Raw genomic sequence first — 15,755 nt, forward strand, 5'->3', positions numbered from 1 at the left:
AATGAGAATGTTATTTATGTCATTTTGAACTATTTCATTAAGCTAATTTCACAAACAATTACCTGTCACGTTCAGGTTCGCATTATCACTAAAAACAGAGCTAGAATCTGTTCTTTGAAACTGACACTGGTACGATCCCTCATTTGTAAAGTTGACTTGATGGATATGTAAAATAGTCGAGTTGCTGCTTGAGACCACAGTCTGGGTGAAAGGACCTGGGGTCTTTGTGAAGATGAATGATCCTTCTACTTCACCCCCAGTGATCGAACAAGTAATGTGGACATCCTGGCCCCACATAACCACACCAGTGGGCTGGATGGTGATGGTAGGCTTTGGTAGGCTCACTGAAAAATAACACAATGTCAAATTAGAAAGTTGTAAAAGAGGACAAAAGTGGAGACTCACGTGGAAATAAATAATTTATTGATATGGGCAGATAGGTAGCAGCAGAACAAAATAATGCAGACAATGGAGGATCCAGTAAACAAGGAATGGCAATGGAGTAAACCAGAAAGAGACAGTGGAGAAAAAACAACTTAAATATACTCAGTGAAAGGGAAAAACAATCTAAAACATAAAGACAAAACATTACCAGTTAGCTGGACAGAATCACTCAAGTTGGTGCTCAAGTCTTGATTAAAAGACCTTCTTTGAAACTGACACTGGTACGGTCCATGATCCACCAAGTTGACTTCACTGATGTGGAATGAAGCCGAGCTGCTGCTTGAATTTACAACATGAGTGATTGGTCCTGATGTCTTCTTGAAGATAAATGATCCTCCTACTTGACCCTCAGAGACTGAGCAAGCGATGTTGACAGTCTGACCAATAGAAACCACACCAGCAGGATCCAAAGTGATGCTGGGCTTTGGAAGAAATACTGAAAAAATACACAAGAGAAAAGCTTTACTGCCCATAAACCTTTGACATAATTCACAGTGAGGAGACGTCACAGTATATTTTAGAGATTTCATAAGAAGTGGCAAATGTAAATTAAAACATAATTACCAGTTAGTTGGACAGGGTCACTGAAGCTGGTGTTGAAGTCTTGATCAGAAACTCTCCGTTGAAACAGACACTGGTATAATCCCTCATCTCCCAAGTTAGCTTGAGTGATATGGAAGGTAGCTGTGTTGCTGCTCGAGCTTACAGTTTGGATGAAATTACCAGGTGTTCTCCTAAAGACAAATAATCCTCCTGCCCGACCCTCGATGACTGAACAGGTGAGGGTGGCATCCTGACCCCACATCACCCCACCGGCAGAATCCAAGGTGATGGTCGGCTGTGAGAGGTTCACTAAAAAGCAACAAAAACATCACGTCTTTTCTATGTTTAATCAAATGGTCAAAGCTAATAAAAATAATTACCAGTTAGCCAGACAGGGTCACTAAAGTTGGTGTGAAACACTTCACCAGAAACCGTTCTTTGAAACCGACACTGGTACAATCCCTCATTTCCCAAACGGACTTGCGCGATATGGAAAGTAGCCGAGTTGCTGTTTGAGTTTATAGTCTGAATGACAGAACTGGGAGCGTTTGTGAAAATAAACGATCCACTCAATCCATCCATAACGTCACACCTGATGCTGACACTCTGACCCCAAGAAACCAGACCGGCAGGCTGCAAGGTGATGTTGGGTTTTGGAATTTCACCTGAAAAATGGTGCAAAGTTTGGTCACCTGTTATAATACTTTAACCCTATAGTAAACTCAGTTTATTTGCAAAATAAAGATAAAAACTCACCGTTAATATAGAGTGAGACATAACTGCTGAAGCTGGTGCTGAAGTCTTCGTTAGAAATCCTCACTTTAAGCTGACACTGGTAGTCTCCTGCATCCGTAAAGGTAACTTTAGGGATATTTAGAGTAGCAGAGTTGCTGCTTGAGTTCACAGTCTGACTGAAACTTCCTGAAGACTTCCTGAAGATAAATGACCCTCCTCCTTGTTCATTAGTGACTGAACAAATTATTTTGACATCCTGATTGAGATTAATCACTCCAGAGGGTTCAATACTGATCGTGGGTTGTGGAAAGCTCACTAAAGAAATGAGACAGTTGTTATTTTCTCAGCACATTTATTTAGAGTTATAAGAGTAAATGAATGCAAAACAGTAATACCTCTTAGTTGGACTGTGTCACTAAAGAGAGTGGTGAAGTTCTCATTGGGAAGCATGACTTGAAGCTGACACTTGTACCATCCCTGATCATTGAAAGTGGCCTGAACGATGTAGAAAGTAGCAGAGTTGCTGCTTGAGTTCACAGCCCGGTTGAATGAGCCTGTGGTCGTCGTGAAGACAAATATCCCTCTTACTTGTGCATCAGTGACTGAACAACTGATGCTGACATTACGACCCAAGGTGATGTCACCTTGAGGAGTAAGTTCAATAGTGGGCCTTATATGGCCTGTCAAAAAAACACATTACATAGTGTCAGAGTCACACAGTGTCACCATAACAAAGTAAATACATTTCATAAAGGACTGTCAGGCTTCAGATTTGAAGTCATTTCTGTACAATGACGACACAGATTCTATTTTCTTCTATTTATTGCAGCACTTTTATACAGTCTGTCGTCAACAAAAGCCTGTGATTGACTTACTACACTGCACTGTTTCTGGATGTAATAGACACAATATTACGTTAAGTTTTTCCTTTAAAGTTGCATTAATTACTTTATTTCCAAAAGTACCTCATATCTTTTTAAATGAGTCCCCGAATTATGGAGAGATACAGTCAGTGTGTAATTTATTGTCACTTACAGTGGTAGGGATTTTTTTGGAGGGTTGCAAAACACCATTTGAATTCATAAAATAATAACTACAGTTGAACTTTTTCCAATTCTCCCAATGAGGACTTAGATTAGATTTTACTTCTACAAGTTTTTACCAATACATTTAGTAGAAAACCTACATTACCTGAACAGATGACACCAGCATCCTGACTGTGATTACAGTTCTGAGCTCCAACTCTACCGTACGAACACTCAGGCAGATATCTTTCGCTCCCTGTGCAGGTCACTTCATTAATTTCTCCTGTTCCCTCTCCAAAGTGAAGGACACTCAGTGCTGTACCACATCCCAGCTGTCTGCAGACCACTCGAGCTTCGTTTATGTCCCAGCTGTTATTGCAGACGGTTCCCCAGGATCCATTGGTGAAGATTTCAACTCGTCCAGAGCATCTACTTGGCCCAATTAACCTGCTCAGGCCGGCTATGAAAACCACGAGGCACAATTAATAGACAAATACTGAATGGGAAAAACAGGACTTTATAAAAGGTGTACAAGCAATCTGACTGATTCTTTTGTAAAATAACACTGATCTGAAAACTTTCTAAAAAGTATAGAAAGTCCTTTACCTAAATGATGCAAATGAACAAATTTTAGTCAAATTCTACTATAAAGGGGCTCAAGATGACTGAAGAGTAATTAAAAGGTACTGAGTATTAATTTAATAAATGTGTTCTCTATTCAGATACAAAACAAACAGTAGAAATGTCCTTGTCACAGTAAAGCATCGGAACAGGAAGCTGGCTTCTGTGTTTGTGGAAAACCGGTGAATCCCCAGAAATTTGCATATTTTCAATGTTCATCCCACATGCTATTTAAAATAGGGGCAAAGGGAGTTTTTGAAAGAAAAAATATTTGGCAAAATGTATAGATGAACGTTTAAAAGATGGAGCCTGGTTTATTACAAAACAAATATGTATGACACTACACAATGCTAACATATAATAATACTGAAAGATGAAGAGCTGCTGAATCAAATCCTTTCTCTTAAAGAAGCTCACATTAGAAAGACTAGCCAGAGAACAAAGCTGTTCTACTAGAACTCACGTTTACATGTTGGTTTTGAACTAAAACTACATTTAGAGAGAAGTGATGAACATTTTCTCACCTGAGCAAATCACACCAGCATCCTGATGATGACTGCAGTTATGTACCAAGTATCCTCTGTGTGAGCATCGAGTCAGATGTATTTCACTCCCCGTGCAGGCCACATCGTCAAACAGGATTTTATCTGATCCTTTTCCGAAGTGCGCTGAGTGAGGAGCAGCCACGGCTACACCACAGTTCAACTGACTGCAGACCACCTGAGCATCATTCAAGTCCCAGCCGTCATCACACACTGTTTGCCAGGCACCATTGTAGTAGATTTCAACTCGTCCAGCGCACCGAGACGGCCCAGCTAGACGGACTGGATAATCTATCAAGTGCATAAGATGAGGGCCAAAGAAAGCAAAAAGGGATTGGTCTCAGACTCAGATTGTAACTATGAATCATTAGGTAACTATGAATCATTAGGTTGAAATAAAAACATTTCAACCTTTTAAATCCTTGGCATTAAGTCTGAGCTCAGATGTACTGAAACTCATAAAAAAAAAGAAACTGAGCCCTGTCCATTTTTTTTGTTTGTTCCTTAGAACAAACAAAATATGTACAGATTAAACAAAATGCTTACAGTGTATAAAATGATACATGACTGTGAATAAATTACAAAAATGTTTCCAGATGTAGGCCAGTTAAGATCACCAAAATTATGTTGCGTTTCTAATTACAAGATTTATTTTTTTTTAATTAATACGATTTAAGCATGAAGGTGCTTGTGTGCTTGTGTGTTAATTATAATTAGGAAAGTATTAAAATTCTTAAAAATAATTCTCACTGCAGGGATATTCAGAAAACAGGAGTCATTGTGTTAATCCTAACTGACCCAAAACAGGAAACTTTCAGTCTAAGTCCATGCCAGGCAGTCCGAAAACACAGGGTTGTGTATTTTATGCAACATATTTACATGTGTGGGTTTCAGCTGTTGATGTATAAGAATCATGAAGACATTAATAATACATTATTGAAAGTAGAAGAAACTGAGCCATACCTGAACAAGAGACATAAGCATAGGAACCATATTGGTATGTCCAAGAATTACTGTGCTGACATTCATACAGAGAAAATTCACTTCCGGAACAGCTCAAATCAGGCAGCGCGGCGCTGTAGCTGTAGCCGTGGCCTAAGTGAGAGATTGATGGACCACAGCCCATCTGTCTGCAGGCCACTTTAGCAGCATTTGTGTCAAAGCCGTTATAACTGAGTACTTTCCATCCCCGATCGTGGTATAAATGGACGTTTCCAGAGCATGATGGAAATGGTAAGATCTGATGAGCTACAGCTACATGAGAAAATAACAAAAAAGAAATAAGCACATTCTGTTTTACCAACTTAATAGCAGCATAGATGAGTGTGGCTACAACAAGAAGCAGGAACAAGCCATGTCTGTTTCAGAAAGACATTTCTGAATGACTGCATCATTTTACTATTCTCAATACAGCTAATCTCACATCCATCACTGTCACAGAACTGAATCGGCTTTATCTGAAATCCTGAGTGCTGTGTGTTATCTAAAACATTGGATTTTTATACACACTTACAGGAACAAGTGACACCTGCATCCTCGTTATGGTCACAGTTGTGGGTTCCAAATCCTCTGTGGCTGCATTCAGAAAGAAAATCTTCGTTTCCTGAACAGCTCACATCATCCAGCCAGATCTTTCCTGTGCCTTCACCAAAGTGAGCGGATGCATGAACAGTTAATTGTGGTCCACAGTCTAACTGTTTGCAGATCACATCAGCTTCATTATAGTCAAAGCCGTCATCACAGACTGTTCCCCATTCTCCATTGTGGTAGATTTCAACTCTTCCGGCGCAATACCCATCTGAACTCGAACCAACCAATCTGACAACATTGCCTGAAATGAAATAAACAATAAATAATCATTTTAAAAATAAGTATTAAACAAACAATAACTGCAAAAGTTGGAGATATGGACTGACCTCCGGCAGCTGAAGATGAGCACAAGAGAAAAGAGGCTGTAGTAGAGAGAGAAAGAGAATAAACACATGGTGATGTGAGAACAAAGTAATAAAAACACCAGAAAAATGTTGAAAATCTCAGAAAAAAATACTATTTTTGACAAAGACTCTGATAAATCCAGAGCATATGGTTTTGGTGTATCTTATCTGACAAGTTCTTCACATGTCAGCATCTTTCAAGGTTACAATGACTGCTTTTCAACTTAATAAAATCACAGTTCACAGATATGTGTTCATTCCAGATATTATAAAAATTCTAATCAAATAGTTTTACCCAAACCACAATATTTTGCTCATTATATCTGTTGTTCAGTATTACAATCTGAATTCAATCCTTCCAGTCAAATATTTGGTCCAACTGCACTGGAAAAGCACAAAATCTTACCAAGTGTTTTTGGTCTAGTTTCTACTTAGTACACTTGAAATAAGGCAAAACTAACTTTAGAGTAACTTTTCAGAAAGGAATAGAAGCTTGTTTTAAATCAATAATTCGTTAATATTGATCAAAAAATACGATTTCCACTGGCAGATAATTTTACTCATTACAAAACATGTTTCCCATTTGGGATACAATCTGCCAGTAGAACTTGTAGTTCTTTTTTTAAAAATCAATATTAGAGAATTAAAAGAAGCTCCACTATCTTGTTGAAAAGTTCCTTTTGTCTTATTTAAAATAAAATAGAGCAAAAATGCTTTCAAGATGGTCATTCATTGACTTACTAACATTTTCGTACATTGAACAATTTCATAATCAAAAAATTAGAACCAAAAATATTTTTGCTCACCTGAAACAAGACCCAGTAACAGATCTAACATCTTCACAGCCTGAAAAGTCGGTGACTTATGAACGACCGAACACAAACACTACAGGACAGAACAGCAGACGGTATCATTTATGGATGCCCACTTGGTCAACCCCACGGGGGAGGGGGGGTAGATCAGTACCTGGTCAGTATTTACACAAATTGAGGATGTTTCTATGAACTGAAACCTGAGCGAGATACATGATCATGTACTTCCTTGTATTCAAAGGAGCTCTATTTATTTTTGCCATGGATGTTTACAGCAAACACAGAGCTGCTACTAGTCAAGCTGCTAGCTGGAGATCTCGTCTCTCCCTCATATATCAAAATAAGAAGAATTTAATCAAACGGGTACTGTTTTATTGTTTTGATTTTTATTCAATAAAAAAAAATTTCACACTAAGGGTCACTTATCCACCTATCGTTGAAGTCCAGTTTGATTTTTATTTACGTAGAGAACAGACAGTGAACCACAAGCATCAGGCCCAACACTTTCTTTTTCTTCATAATTGCTCACTCAATGAGCAATGTAATAGTTTGCTGATACAAACTATTACATGATAACTTTGCTTTCCTCGTACGACAAACTGTCGAAAGCCTGGCTAGTATTTATTGGAAACCACTTGGAAAGTATAAGAGAAAATACATAGAGTATGTACATCAGACTGTATTAATTCAATTTGAAAAGAAAGAAAGCAAACCTTTCATTTAATACCCAATCATGCTTTTTTTTTTGTTTTTTGTTTTTTTTGTCTAGGTCTGCGACATTAAATCCAAATAAAATACATTGAAGTATTTAAAAATATTGAAATGTGTGGATGTAATGTGAAAGATGTGAAAAAGATCTGCATGAACTCTGGATGCTATAGGTGTTTATCTACAAAGTCTGTAAACAGATGTTTGGGTTAACAGGTAAAAACTACTCTGGTCAACAGCCAAATCATTGTCTGGGGTTTTTCCAACCGTTTTAGGGTGATTTTGATGAGCGGAATCTAAAAATCACATTGGTTTTGCTCAATCAGGTCAACTTTCTGAACTAAGCTGACGAGGGATATCCCTGCTGCTGAGCATTCAAGGCGTTCGAAGAAACGGACGTCAATGCCCTGAGTTTTGCACAGTGAAAACATTTTTACACGTACTTACCCTTATCAATGTTTATTATTCAATTTACAGAAATTCAAGCTTGTATCATTTAATTAATATGCTCTGTTACAAAACATTTTTGTTTCTCCTAAAACCTTTTTTTTTTTGGATGATATTTGTTTAATGGAAATGAACGAATAATGTCACAAAAAATGTCATCGGTTTAGTTTAGAAGATCGGATTTCTCAAATTTGAATAAAAAGCTGGCCTGACTGAGAAAAACTGATGTTATTTTTGGATTCAGGGGTAGATGAAGCTCAAAACTCAAACACGAGCAAACAAAGCAGAGGCTGTTTCTAAAACGACAACATTTGTGTAGAAAACCGAAATGGAAATGGTCCAACTGGTTAAAAACAGGGAAACGGATCTCATTTGGTTCACCGAGTAGCACAGGTTGACCTTTTATAAACACACAGGAAGGCACTCGCTGATGTTGGGCTACAAATTACATGTAGCATTTATAAGATAAAAAAAAAAAAAGTCAGTAAATTATCCAGGTAAAATGTAACAAAGATTTTATTCAACAAAATTTAAGCTAAAATATGTTAAATTGTTTTGACTTTACAACAGAAAAAAAATGTAGTAGCTGATGAAAAGTAAGTAACATTTAAAAGTCAACTTTATTTGCAAATAAACAAAATCCAACATTTCGTTAAAATCTTGCTTGCATGCTTTTAAAGATAAGATAGCACCATTACTTCTCCTCCTGGCATCTAAACACAAAGGTGAACTAAGAATATTTACATCTTGGCACTTATTTTACCAACTGGAACCCGACTGTAAAACTTTTAAGAGACATCTTTCTAAAGCTGACCTGCTTCTTAACTCACTTTACGGGCATTTGAGTGCATGCTGTTTTACTTACAAATAGTTCTGCCTGCGTAAGAACAACAACAAAATGCATTCTGAACAATCAAAGCAATAAACGAAAGCTTTTAGGTTTCCAAGGCGTTCCTGCATGCATCCTCTTCCGAATTAGTCCGGCAGGATCGCCGTAACAACTTTGCTATAGGGTCCGTAGCGACCAAATATGTCTTTGCCCACCACAGCAGCACACAGCTTGTGCCCACGCTTGAACTTATTGATCAGAGCGCACATGGGCAGAGACTTGGCCTGCAGTTTGTCGTAAGTATCCCACTTGAGGAAGACGCCGCTCCCTTTAAAGGTCTCCATCGCCAGCAGGATGCTGCAGCAGGGAGAGAGAGAGAGAGGAAACGTGTGGCATTAAACTCTTCTCCTTCACAATATTTTAATAACAGCCTTCCTCGCAACAGGGTTTTTTTTTTTTTTTCCAGTGCCGTCTCTTACGTGTAGCTTTCCATCGGTGGCAAACTGGGGTCTTCGTCCTCCACGTTCCAGAGGACGGAGACTCGAGTTGGGTTCCTGATGAAGGCCAGGTTTACGTCTACTCTCGGAGGCATCTTGTACGAAGCCGCTTCCATCTTCAGGACGGCCGGGAAGGGGGTGTTGGGAAGAGGCGGATAGACGAACATGTCCTATTGGGGAAGGACGGGGAGGGGGAGAGGGGGGCCAAAGAGATGTGATGAGATTTGCAAAACGTTCTTTGTCTTCCATCTGTGGAGCGTCTGAAATACCTCCTTCGTCGACTCTATGCCTTCCAAATCACTGAGTGCAGGACTGCTGCTGTGGCCAGGAGAGGAAGCTTCTTCTTTTAACCGCTTAGCCATGGGCTCATCGAAGTAGTCTTGATTCTCGTTGCGGGAATCTGCTGCCTCTGTTTTTATACTGGCAACCTTCAGAATTTGACAAACCAAAAGGAAGAAATTAAATAAAATAAAACCAAATCTTATGGAAAATGTGTGGTTGATTTGTCAGTTGCATTAACATTTACAGTGTCAGCAAGATCCTTACAATTCCTGTGTTACTTAAGTATTAAAGTGATACTGACACAAACATGTTCAGTTTTTTTTTTGTTTGTTTTTTTTAAACAGAACCATAAAAGAATTAGGTGTGCAGATTTAAATTTATTTCCTGCTTTTCACCCACATGGGCAGAATTATGCTTACACAGTCATATAAAAACAGATCTACTGATTTAAATGTTACCACCCTTTGCATATCCACAGATAAGCTTACAGCAAAATTTGCGTTGAACATGTGGCGACTCTTCCTGGAGGTTTCATCCAAGATCTAAACATAGTCCACATGTTTTAACAGGGCTTTCAGGAGGGCGTTCTCACAGCTCAACGCCTCGCTGCTTCTCCTATTCCACAACCAGTTTTGATGTGTTTTAGGTCTCTATGCTGGAACACCAACTGTGCCCAGGTTTTCGTTATTTGATCCAAAATCATTCAGTGAAAGCAAAATCGTTCAGGATGTTGCAAAACTGACCAAGAAATATGGTCCACTCCAAAATTGACATTTTCAAACTCGTGGAAATTGAAACAGTCCACATGGGCGAGGATCATTATCTGTTTTAATGTCAAAAAACGCCCACAAAGATTAAGCTGTTTATTTTACATCATGTTCATTGTATCTTCACCCTGTAGGAACTTAGGAAGGGTTTCAAGCTAAGGACTGCGAGTTCTTCCACGTTCAAACTACTTTTTTGTTTTTTTCCATTTACTTGCACTCACTTGTTTTGCAAAATCACTGAAGTGGATCATCATTGCATCCAGAGAAACAAACAGGGTGACGTGAGAACAATAGCAATGGGTGATGAAATCTGATCTTCTTTCAATTTTATGATTAAAAAAAAAAAGTTTAATTATTAAATAAAAAAATGCTTATAAAGAAAGTAAATGTTAACAAGCAAGCAGACTCCAATCCTACCTTATGCTCTTTAGAGTCACAGGGACTAAGACACGGCGGTGGCGGCGGCTTCTCACATAAATCTGCTCCGTCACAGAAAAACACGGAGAAACATCAGGAGGGAATAACAACAAACAGCTTGGTTTCTATTCAGATGATTCAATTGAATCTAATCAATTGGAAAACTTTTACACACCACACTTTCCAGTTTTTTATTTGAAAAACAAAAGCTTTGGATCGTGTAATTTTCCTTCAAATTCACAACTGTATGCCACTTTGTGTATGTCTCATTAAATTCAAATGAGACGTATTTATGTTTATGGCTTAAAGTGACAACATATGAAAAAGGGGTGTGAATGCTTTTGAAAGCCACTGTGTGTGCATGACTCAGGATAGGAGGATCTACTGTGTGCCTGTTGTTTGGTATTTGTTTTCGCACTGTAATCCAGCTAATCCGATACAAATACAAAAGATGCTGGTGTAAAAGAAAAATGGATAAACCGTAAATGTTGGGACTTGTTGTGATTTATCAAATCAGTGTCATGGAGAGTATGTGTGGATTTGTGTGAGAATCACATGACATATATAGGCAGTCATAAAAATGGATTTATCTGGTGCAGTCAAATATCTGCAGAGCAACTTACCTTCATTACTTGACCACTGATTTTTTTGTCCACATATTTTTCTTTCCTATGAAGGAAAATATGTCAGTATATTCATGCTGTACTTAAAAGGAAGTTGTTTCGGCTTCTGCATAGTTAGCCACACTATGATCAGTATGTTTAAACAAACAAAATATAATTTTACCGTAGCAACAGGAGAACACCGAGGCGTCAGAACGGGAGGAGGGTCCTCTAAATTCGCCAAGGCAGTGGTCAACGCTTTGCACAAATCAGAAGAGGCAGGACACAAAATTAAAAGATTAGAATTAGTAAATAGAATATTATGTTTGTAGATATTTTTGAATAGTTAAAAAAATGCACGTAGGCCATATTTTCTTCTAAAAACTAAATACCAAAAATCTATTTTCGCCTTAAAGACTAAAATATTTGCTGCTGTGACATGAACTTACTCTCATTGTCGGCACGGAAATTCTTCAGTGCGTTTCTTGTTGTCTCCTGAACAAAACAAACCAATGAAAAGCTGCTTTGTTATGAGTCAAACAGCAATTATTTGACAAAATGATATCTGGCTATTTGCTGCTTGCACTGTCAAAAAAAAAAAAAAACGTCTCTAATTTATGGGAATTTACATCTATAATTTTACCATATAAAATCAGTAAAATTCTGGCAACCACAGCTGCTGGTATTGTATTGTTTTTTTTTTTTTTACAGTGTGTAATAAAACTAATTTTAACATCAAATTATAGCAATTTGAGTAAGGAGAGAAATTAAGTTTTACAGCAAATATGGCTACTAGTGTGTTTTTATTATCTATTGAGAAAAATGTGTATATTCATTTTATGAAAAGAAAAAGTCACAATATAATCAAATATGTATTTTATGAAACAGTTTGTTCCTCCTGAGACTGTCAGTAAAGTAGCATCACTTAATGTAACAGTGTGGCCTGTTGGATAATGTACATGTTTCACTCTGAAGATGTTCTCCACTTTGTTAGGATTCAAATGATTAAACTGGTTGATTTTTGGCTAAAAAGACAAAATACTAAAACCTTTTACACCAACAATTTTATTGCCATTGCAATAAAAAACAATATATTTTAATTCTACCCCAATGTGCAGGTCTTGCAAAGCAAATCTGAGCTGACACACTGATCCTTCTTGGAAACTGTGCATTAGATCGTTCAAAACTAAACAGACTGATTTACTAGTAAGGGATAAATTGCTCTAAACTTACCATCATTTTGAGAAGCTCCCCACTTTCCGCTTCACGGTTTGTTCTCATTGTGTCTGCTGTGGTTACAAGGAAACAAGCACGCAAAAATAAAAACAAATGCAATGTCAATCTGGATACCAGAGCAATTTTGCCGAATGAGCTCTTACTCTGTGACGCCGCTTCCAAAGGGTCACGCTGTGGGCCTTTCCTACAAAGTTCACAGCAAACCTCATTATTTCCACCTTTATTCAATGAAAACAAGTCGCACAGGAAATTCAGGGTCTTTACTGACGAAGCACTAAATGAGCTGAAACGCACCCGAGGATGTCAGCGTCACCAGCGGAGGACGGAGAACTCTGCAAGGATGTTGAAAATTAAGATTCAAATTTGGGATATATTGGCGTCATTGTTAAAGTATTAATATTAAGATAGACGTTACCCATAAACAGAGGAGACTATGAGATTGTACCAACCTGCTTCTGAATACTTGCTAAGTAGGAGAGAGCCACCTCCGCTCTCCTCGCTATGGCTTCGATTCGACTCTGATGAAGACAGCAAAAAAGCGTTCAGTAAAAACAGCTTCTTGTTTTTGCTCTTTTGCAAATGTCTTATTTACTTTAAGCACCCTCCGATACACTTTATCATATTCAAGCCATGACAGGTCCACCGTCTTGCTTCACAACTGGTTAGAGGGTTTTTTTTTTCCTGGCATGCTGTACTTTGTTTATGCCATGCATGTTCTCTGTTCTTGTGTTCCCCCCACCTCTAGTTTCTGAATGGACGTTTCGAAGCTGGCTTCATCATTTGAGTCTTGAATGCGTTGTATCATACTCTCAATCTGCCTTTCCTTATTTGCCACAGCTTTATGGGCCTCCTGCTCAATGAGAGCTTGCACCTGTAGAAACACAGAATGCCATTAAGGATGCAAATTCATTGCATTTGCATTTGGACATTTTTCAAATATCTTGCACATGCAATGTCTAGAGATATGTCCAAAGGATTCAATTCCACTTCATAGTTTTATAAAGCTTTGGCTTAAGCTTTTTTTTTTTATTATTATCAACTGCATTGTTAAATTAATATTAACCTCCTCAGAAATATCAGGTATTTTCTTACTTCTGATTGGGAGATCATTAGCCTCATATCGCCGGCTTCAGCAGGTCCAGACACAGGAGGAAATGTCTCTGTTCTTCTCAAGGAAACAAAAAGTAAAGAGAAACAATTAGAGATTAGCTAAGTTTGCCTTTATCTGCATTTACCAACAAAAACTGCAAAGCAAGAAGTATGGCATCCCAGTGGAGCAGACCCCTCAGCACTATATGCAACACCACTGTGAGAGAAAGTCAAATGCCAGAAAGCAACATACACCATTGAAGAACTGACAAACAGCAGAGAAATTATGAACAGGTTGATTTAAAAAAAAAAAAATTCCAAATCCTTTTTCAGACTGCCGTGCAACATAAAAAGTTGAATTTGTCTTTCACTTAGACATGGCATTCCCCAAGGATCCCTCCCTAGTCCCATCTTATTGTCTAATTTTGCACTTGAGGTCTTTTCTTAAAAAAAAAAAAAACATAAGATTTCTACTCAAATTTTTAACTACAGATTTGGTTCTCAACCCATTTAATCTCACCGGCAACAATTGTTGCCAGACAAAATTTTTTCTAACTTCCAGAAGCTCTAAAATAATTGTTTTGACTTTTGGCAACTGATTGAAGTCTTAAAATAAAATAATAGAGTGTCTACTCTAAGCAATATCAATTTCATGCATCTGGTGTGAAAGGTCACATGACCAGACCTCTTTACTTCCCACCTGTAACGCTGGAGGCAAATGTCAGTCACAAACCTGAACAAGAAGTCAGTAAAATACATTAATAAACAAATATATATAAAATATTTTGAGCATATGTTCTTTCAAGTGTCTTCTACTGATACATAAAGAAAATTGTGTCTTTTCATTCATCTTTTAGTCATAAGAAGAGTGAATGTAAGCATGCCAACAATTGTTGACAATAACCTAAGACACAAAGCATCACATCAGCAGCAAAGCTACACCCCACTCAGAAATACACTAGTAAAGCTCTCGTGACCAAGACTGACCCAAACATCTCCTCTATGAGAAGAGGTTTAACATTTCCCAGGAAGCCATTACTTTGGTAAGAGGAGAGAAAAAGCTCTTATAAAGGAGCAATACCACTTTTTTGGGGGGGTACTCGCACATTGTGCATGTGAGTACATTTTCCATGCAAGCAGAGCAGTACAGTCAAAGCTCTCTTTATGGCCCAGAAATGGAGATGTGCAGACATCAACAGAGATAAAGAAAGCAAAAGAGACAAACTCTGTGAAAGTGCAAGCCAGAAAGGTATGTATGCACATGTATACAAGACAGTTCTGTCTTGCGCTACAGCTAAGACAGCTTTAAACACGGAACTTACTCATGAAGAAGATGCAAGGCCAACTGTGCGTCAGACCTGAATCCATGCGAATCTTTGAGGTCGCGCCATCTTTGAAAGGCCACGCCAATGTTTATTCGGCGTAAGTTGTTCGACTGCTTTTTGGAGAAATGTTTCATTCTCTTACGCTTAGCTGACAGACCAGCAGGTTCGCTAGAGCAAGTGAAAGCTGGACTTTGATTTGGTGTGGATGACATGCTGGGTTAAGTCTCTGGTGTACTGTGGAAACAGAAGCTCATAACATCAGGCACAAAGCGTGGAGGGGCGTCTCAGTAAAGTAGTACATCTCCGGAGAGAACATGGAAACTCCATGCAGAAAGACCCCCAGGCCGGGATTTGAACCCAGGACTGTCTTGCTGAAAGGCAACAGTGCCGCTATGCAGCCCTGTGTGATTCAATTCAAAAACTGAAATTCATTTATAATCATAAAACTGATGTATATCTCAGACGTTTTGAGTTCTTGTTTTGTTGTTGTTCTGATGACTACATGACTCGCCATTAAAATATTTTAAACCTTGAATCAAGGAGCAGCATCAACGAAAAAGGTAGGTTTTAAGATTAAGACAGACAATATTAGTTAGGCAGCACACGGGCACACAATTTTCTGAAGCATTTTTGCAAGCTGGAGAAGGAACGTTCCAGAACAACGCGGTCTTAGAAATATAGCGTAGTTTCACTTCAATGTAAACCTTTCAGACTCTTAATATGGGTAAAATAATGATGCTTCAAGCTTGTACGTGTTAGATGATGATGGGACAAAATAACGGTTTTAACTGGCAACGGCTGATGTGTTTTTCCTTGTATTCGTACATTTCCGGTACGGTGGGGAAGATGTTTTTAGAAAAGTACGATAGCTTCAAAGTTGCTCTTTCTACCTTAAGTACA

The 15,755-nt window shown here is 38.2% G+C and overlaps 2 protein-coding genes across 6 annotated transcripts in view; both read right to left on the bottom strand.

Annotated features, from left to right (window-relative positions):
• Positions 1-62: 62 nt before the first annotated feature.
• Positions 63-6,976, bottom strand: LOC106938802 (deleted in malignant brain tumors 1 protein-like; the record flags this gene model as incomplete). Its single annotated transcript, XM_015020972.1, has 12 exons — positions 6,651-6,976; positions 5,827-5,862; positions 5,424-5,741; positions 4,874-5,158; positions 3,893-4,201; positions 2,914-3,207; positions 2,118-2,402; positions 1,744-2,037; positions 1,368-1,652; positions 1,009-1,296; positions 593-880; positions 63-344 (listed from the first exon to the last, which is right to left on the bottom strand). Coding segments are annotated over exons 1-12 (2,995 nt in total), but the record flags the coding sequence as incomplete, so codon positions are not given.
• A 1,436-nt stretch (positions 6,977-8,412) lies between these two features.
• Positions 8,413-15,755, bottom strand: part of LOC106938803 (activating transcription factor 7-interacting protein 2-like) — a 10,542-nt gene continuing 3,199 nt past the window's right edge. For 2 of the 5 annotated variants that reach the window (XM_015020976.1, XM_015020977.1), the window contains 13 exons: positions 13,534-13,606; positions 13,181-13,312; positions 12,891-12,959; positions 12,736-12,773; positions 12,585-12,625; positions 12,439-12,494; positions 11,655-11,700; positions 11,390-11,463; positions 11,227-11,272; positions 10,604-10,665; positions 9,407-9,568; positions 9,120-9,307; positions 8,413-8,997 (listed from right to left, as the gene is read on the bottom strand). In XM_015020976.1, coding sequence (XP_014876462.1) covers positions 8,787-8,997; positions 9,120-9,307; positions 9,407-9,568; positions 10,604-10,665; positions 11,227-11,272; positions 11,390-11,463; positions 11,655-11,700; positions 12,439-12,494; positions 12,585-12,625; positions 12,736-12,773; positions 12,891-12,959; positions 13,181-13,312; positions 13,534-13,606 — 1,198 coding nt within the window. In that variant the 3' untranslated portion in view covers positions 8,413-8,786. Of the gene's footprint in view, positions 8,998-9,119; positions 9,308-9,406; positions 9,569-10,603; positions 10,666-11,226; positions 11,273-11,389; positions 11,464-11,654; positions 11,701-12,438; positions 12,495-12,584; positions 12,626-12,735; positions 12,774-12,890; positions 12,960-13,180; positions 13,313-13,533; positions 13,607-14,230; positions 14,264-14,852; positions 15,746-15,755 lie in introns of those variants that run through there. The other 3 variants (XM_015020974.1, XM_015020973.1, XM_015020975.1) reach the window with 3 other exon arrangements.

Source organism: Poecilia latipinna, unplaced genomic scaffold, assembly GCF_001443285.1.
Source record: "Poecilia latipinna isolate Pla-1442-1.1 unplaced genomic scaffold, P_latipinna-1.0 Scaffold2695, whole genome shotgun sequence".
In the NCBI taxonomy this organism is placed as follows: Eukaryota; Metazoa; Chordata; class Actinopteri; order Cyprinodontiformes; family Poeciliidae; genus Poecilia; species Poecilia latipinna.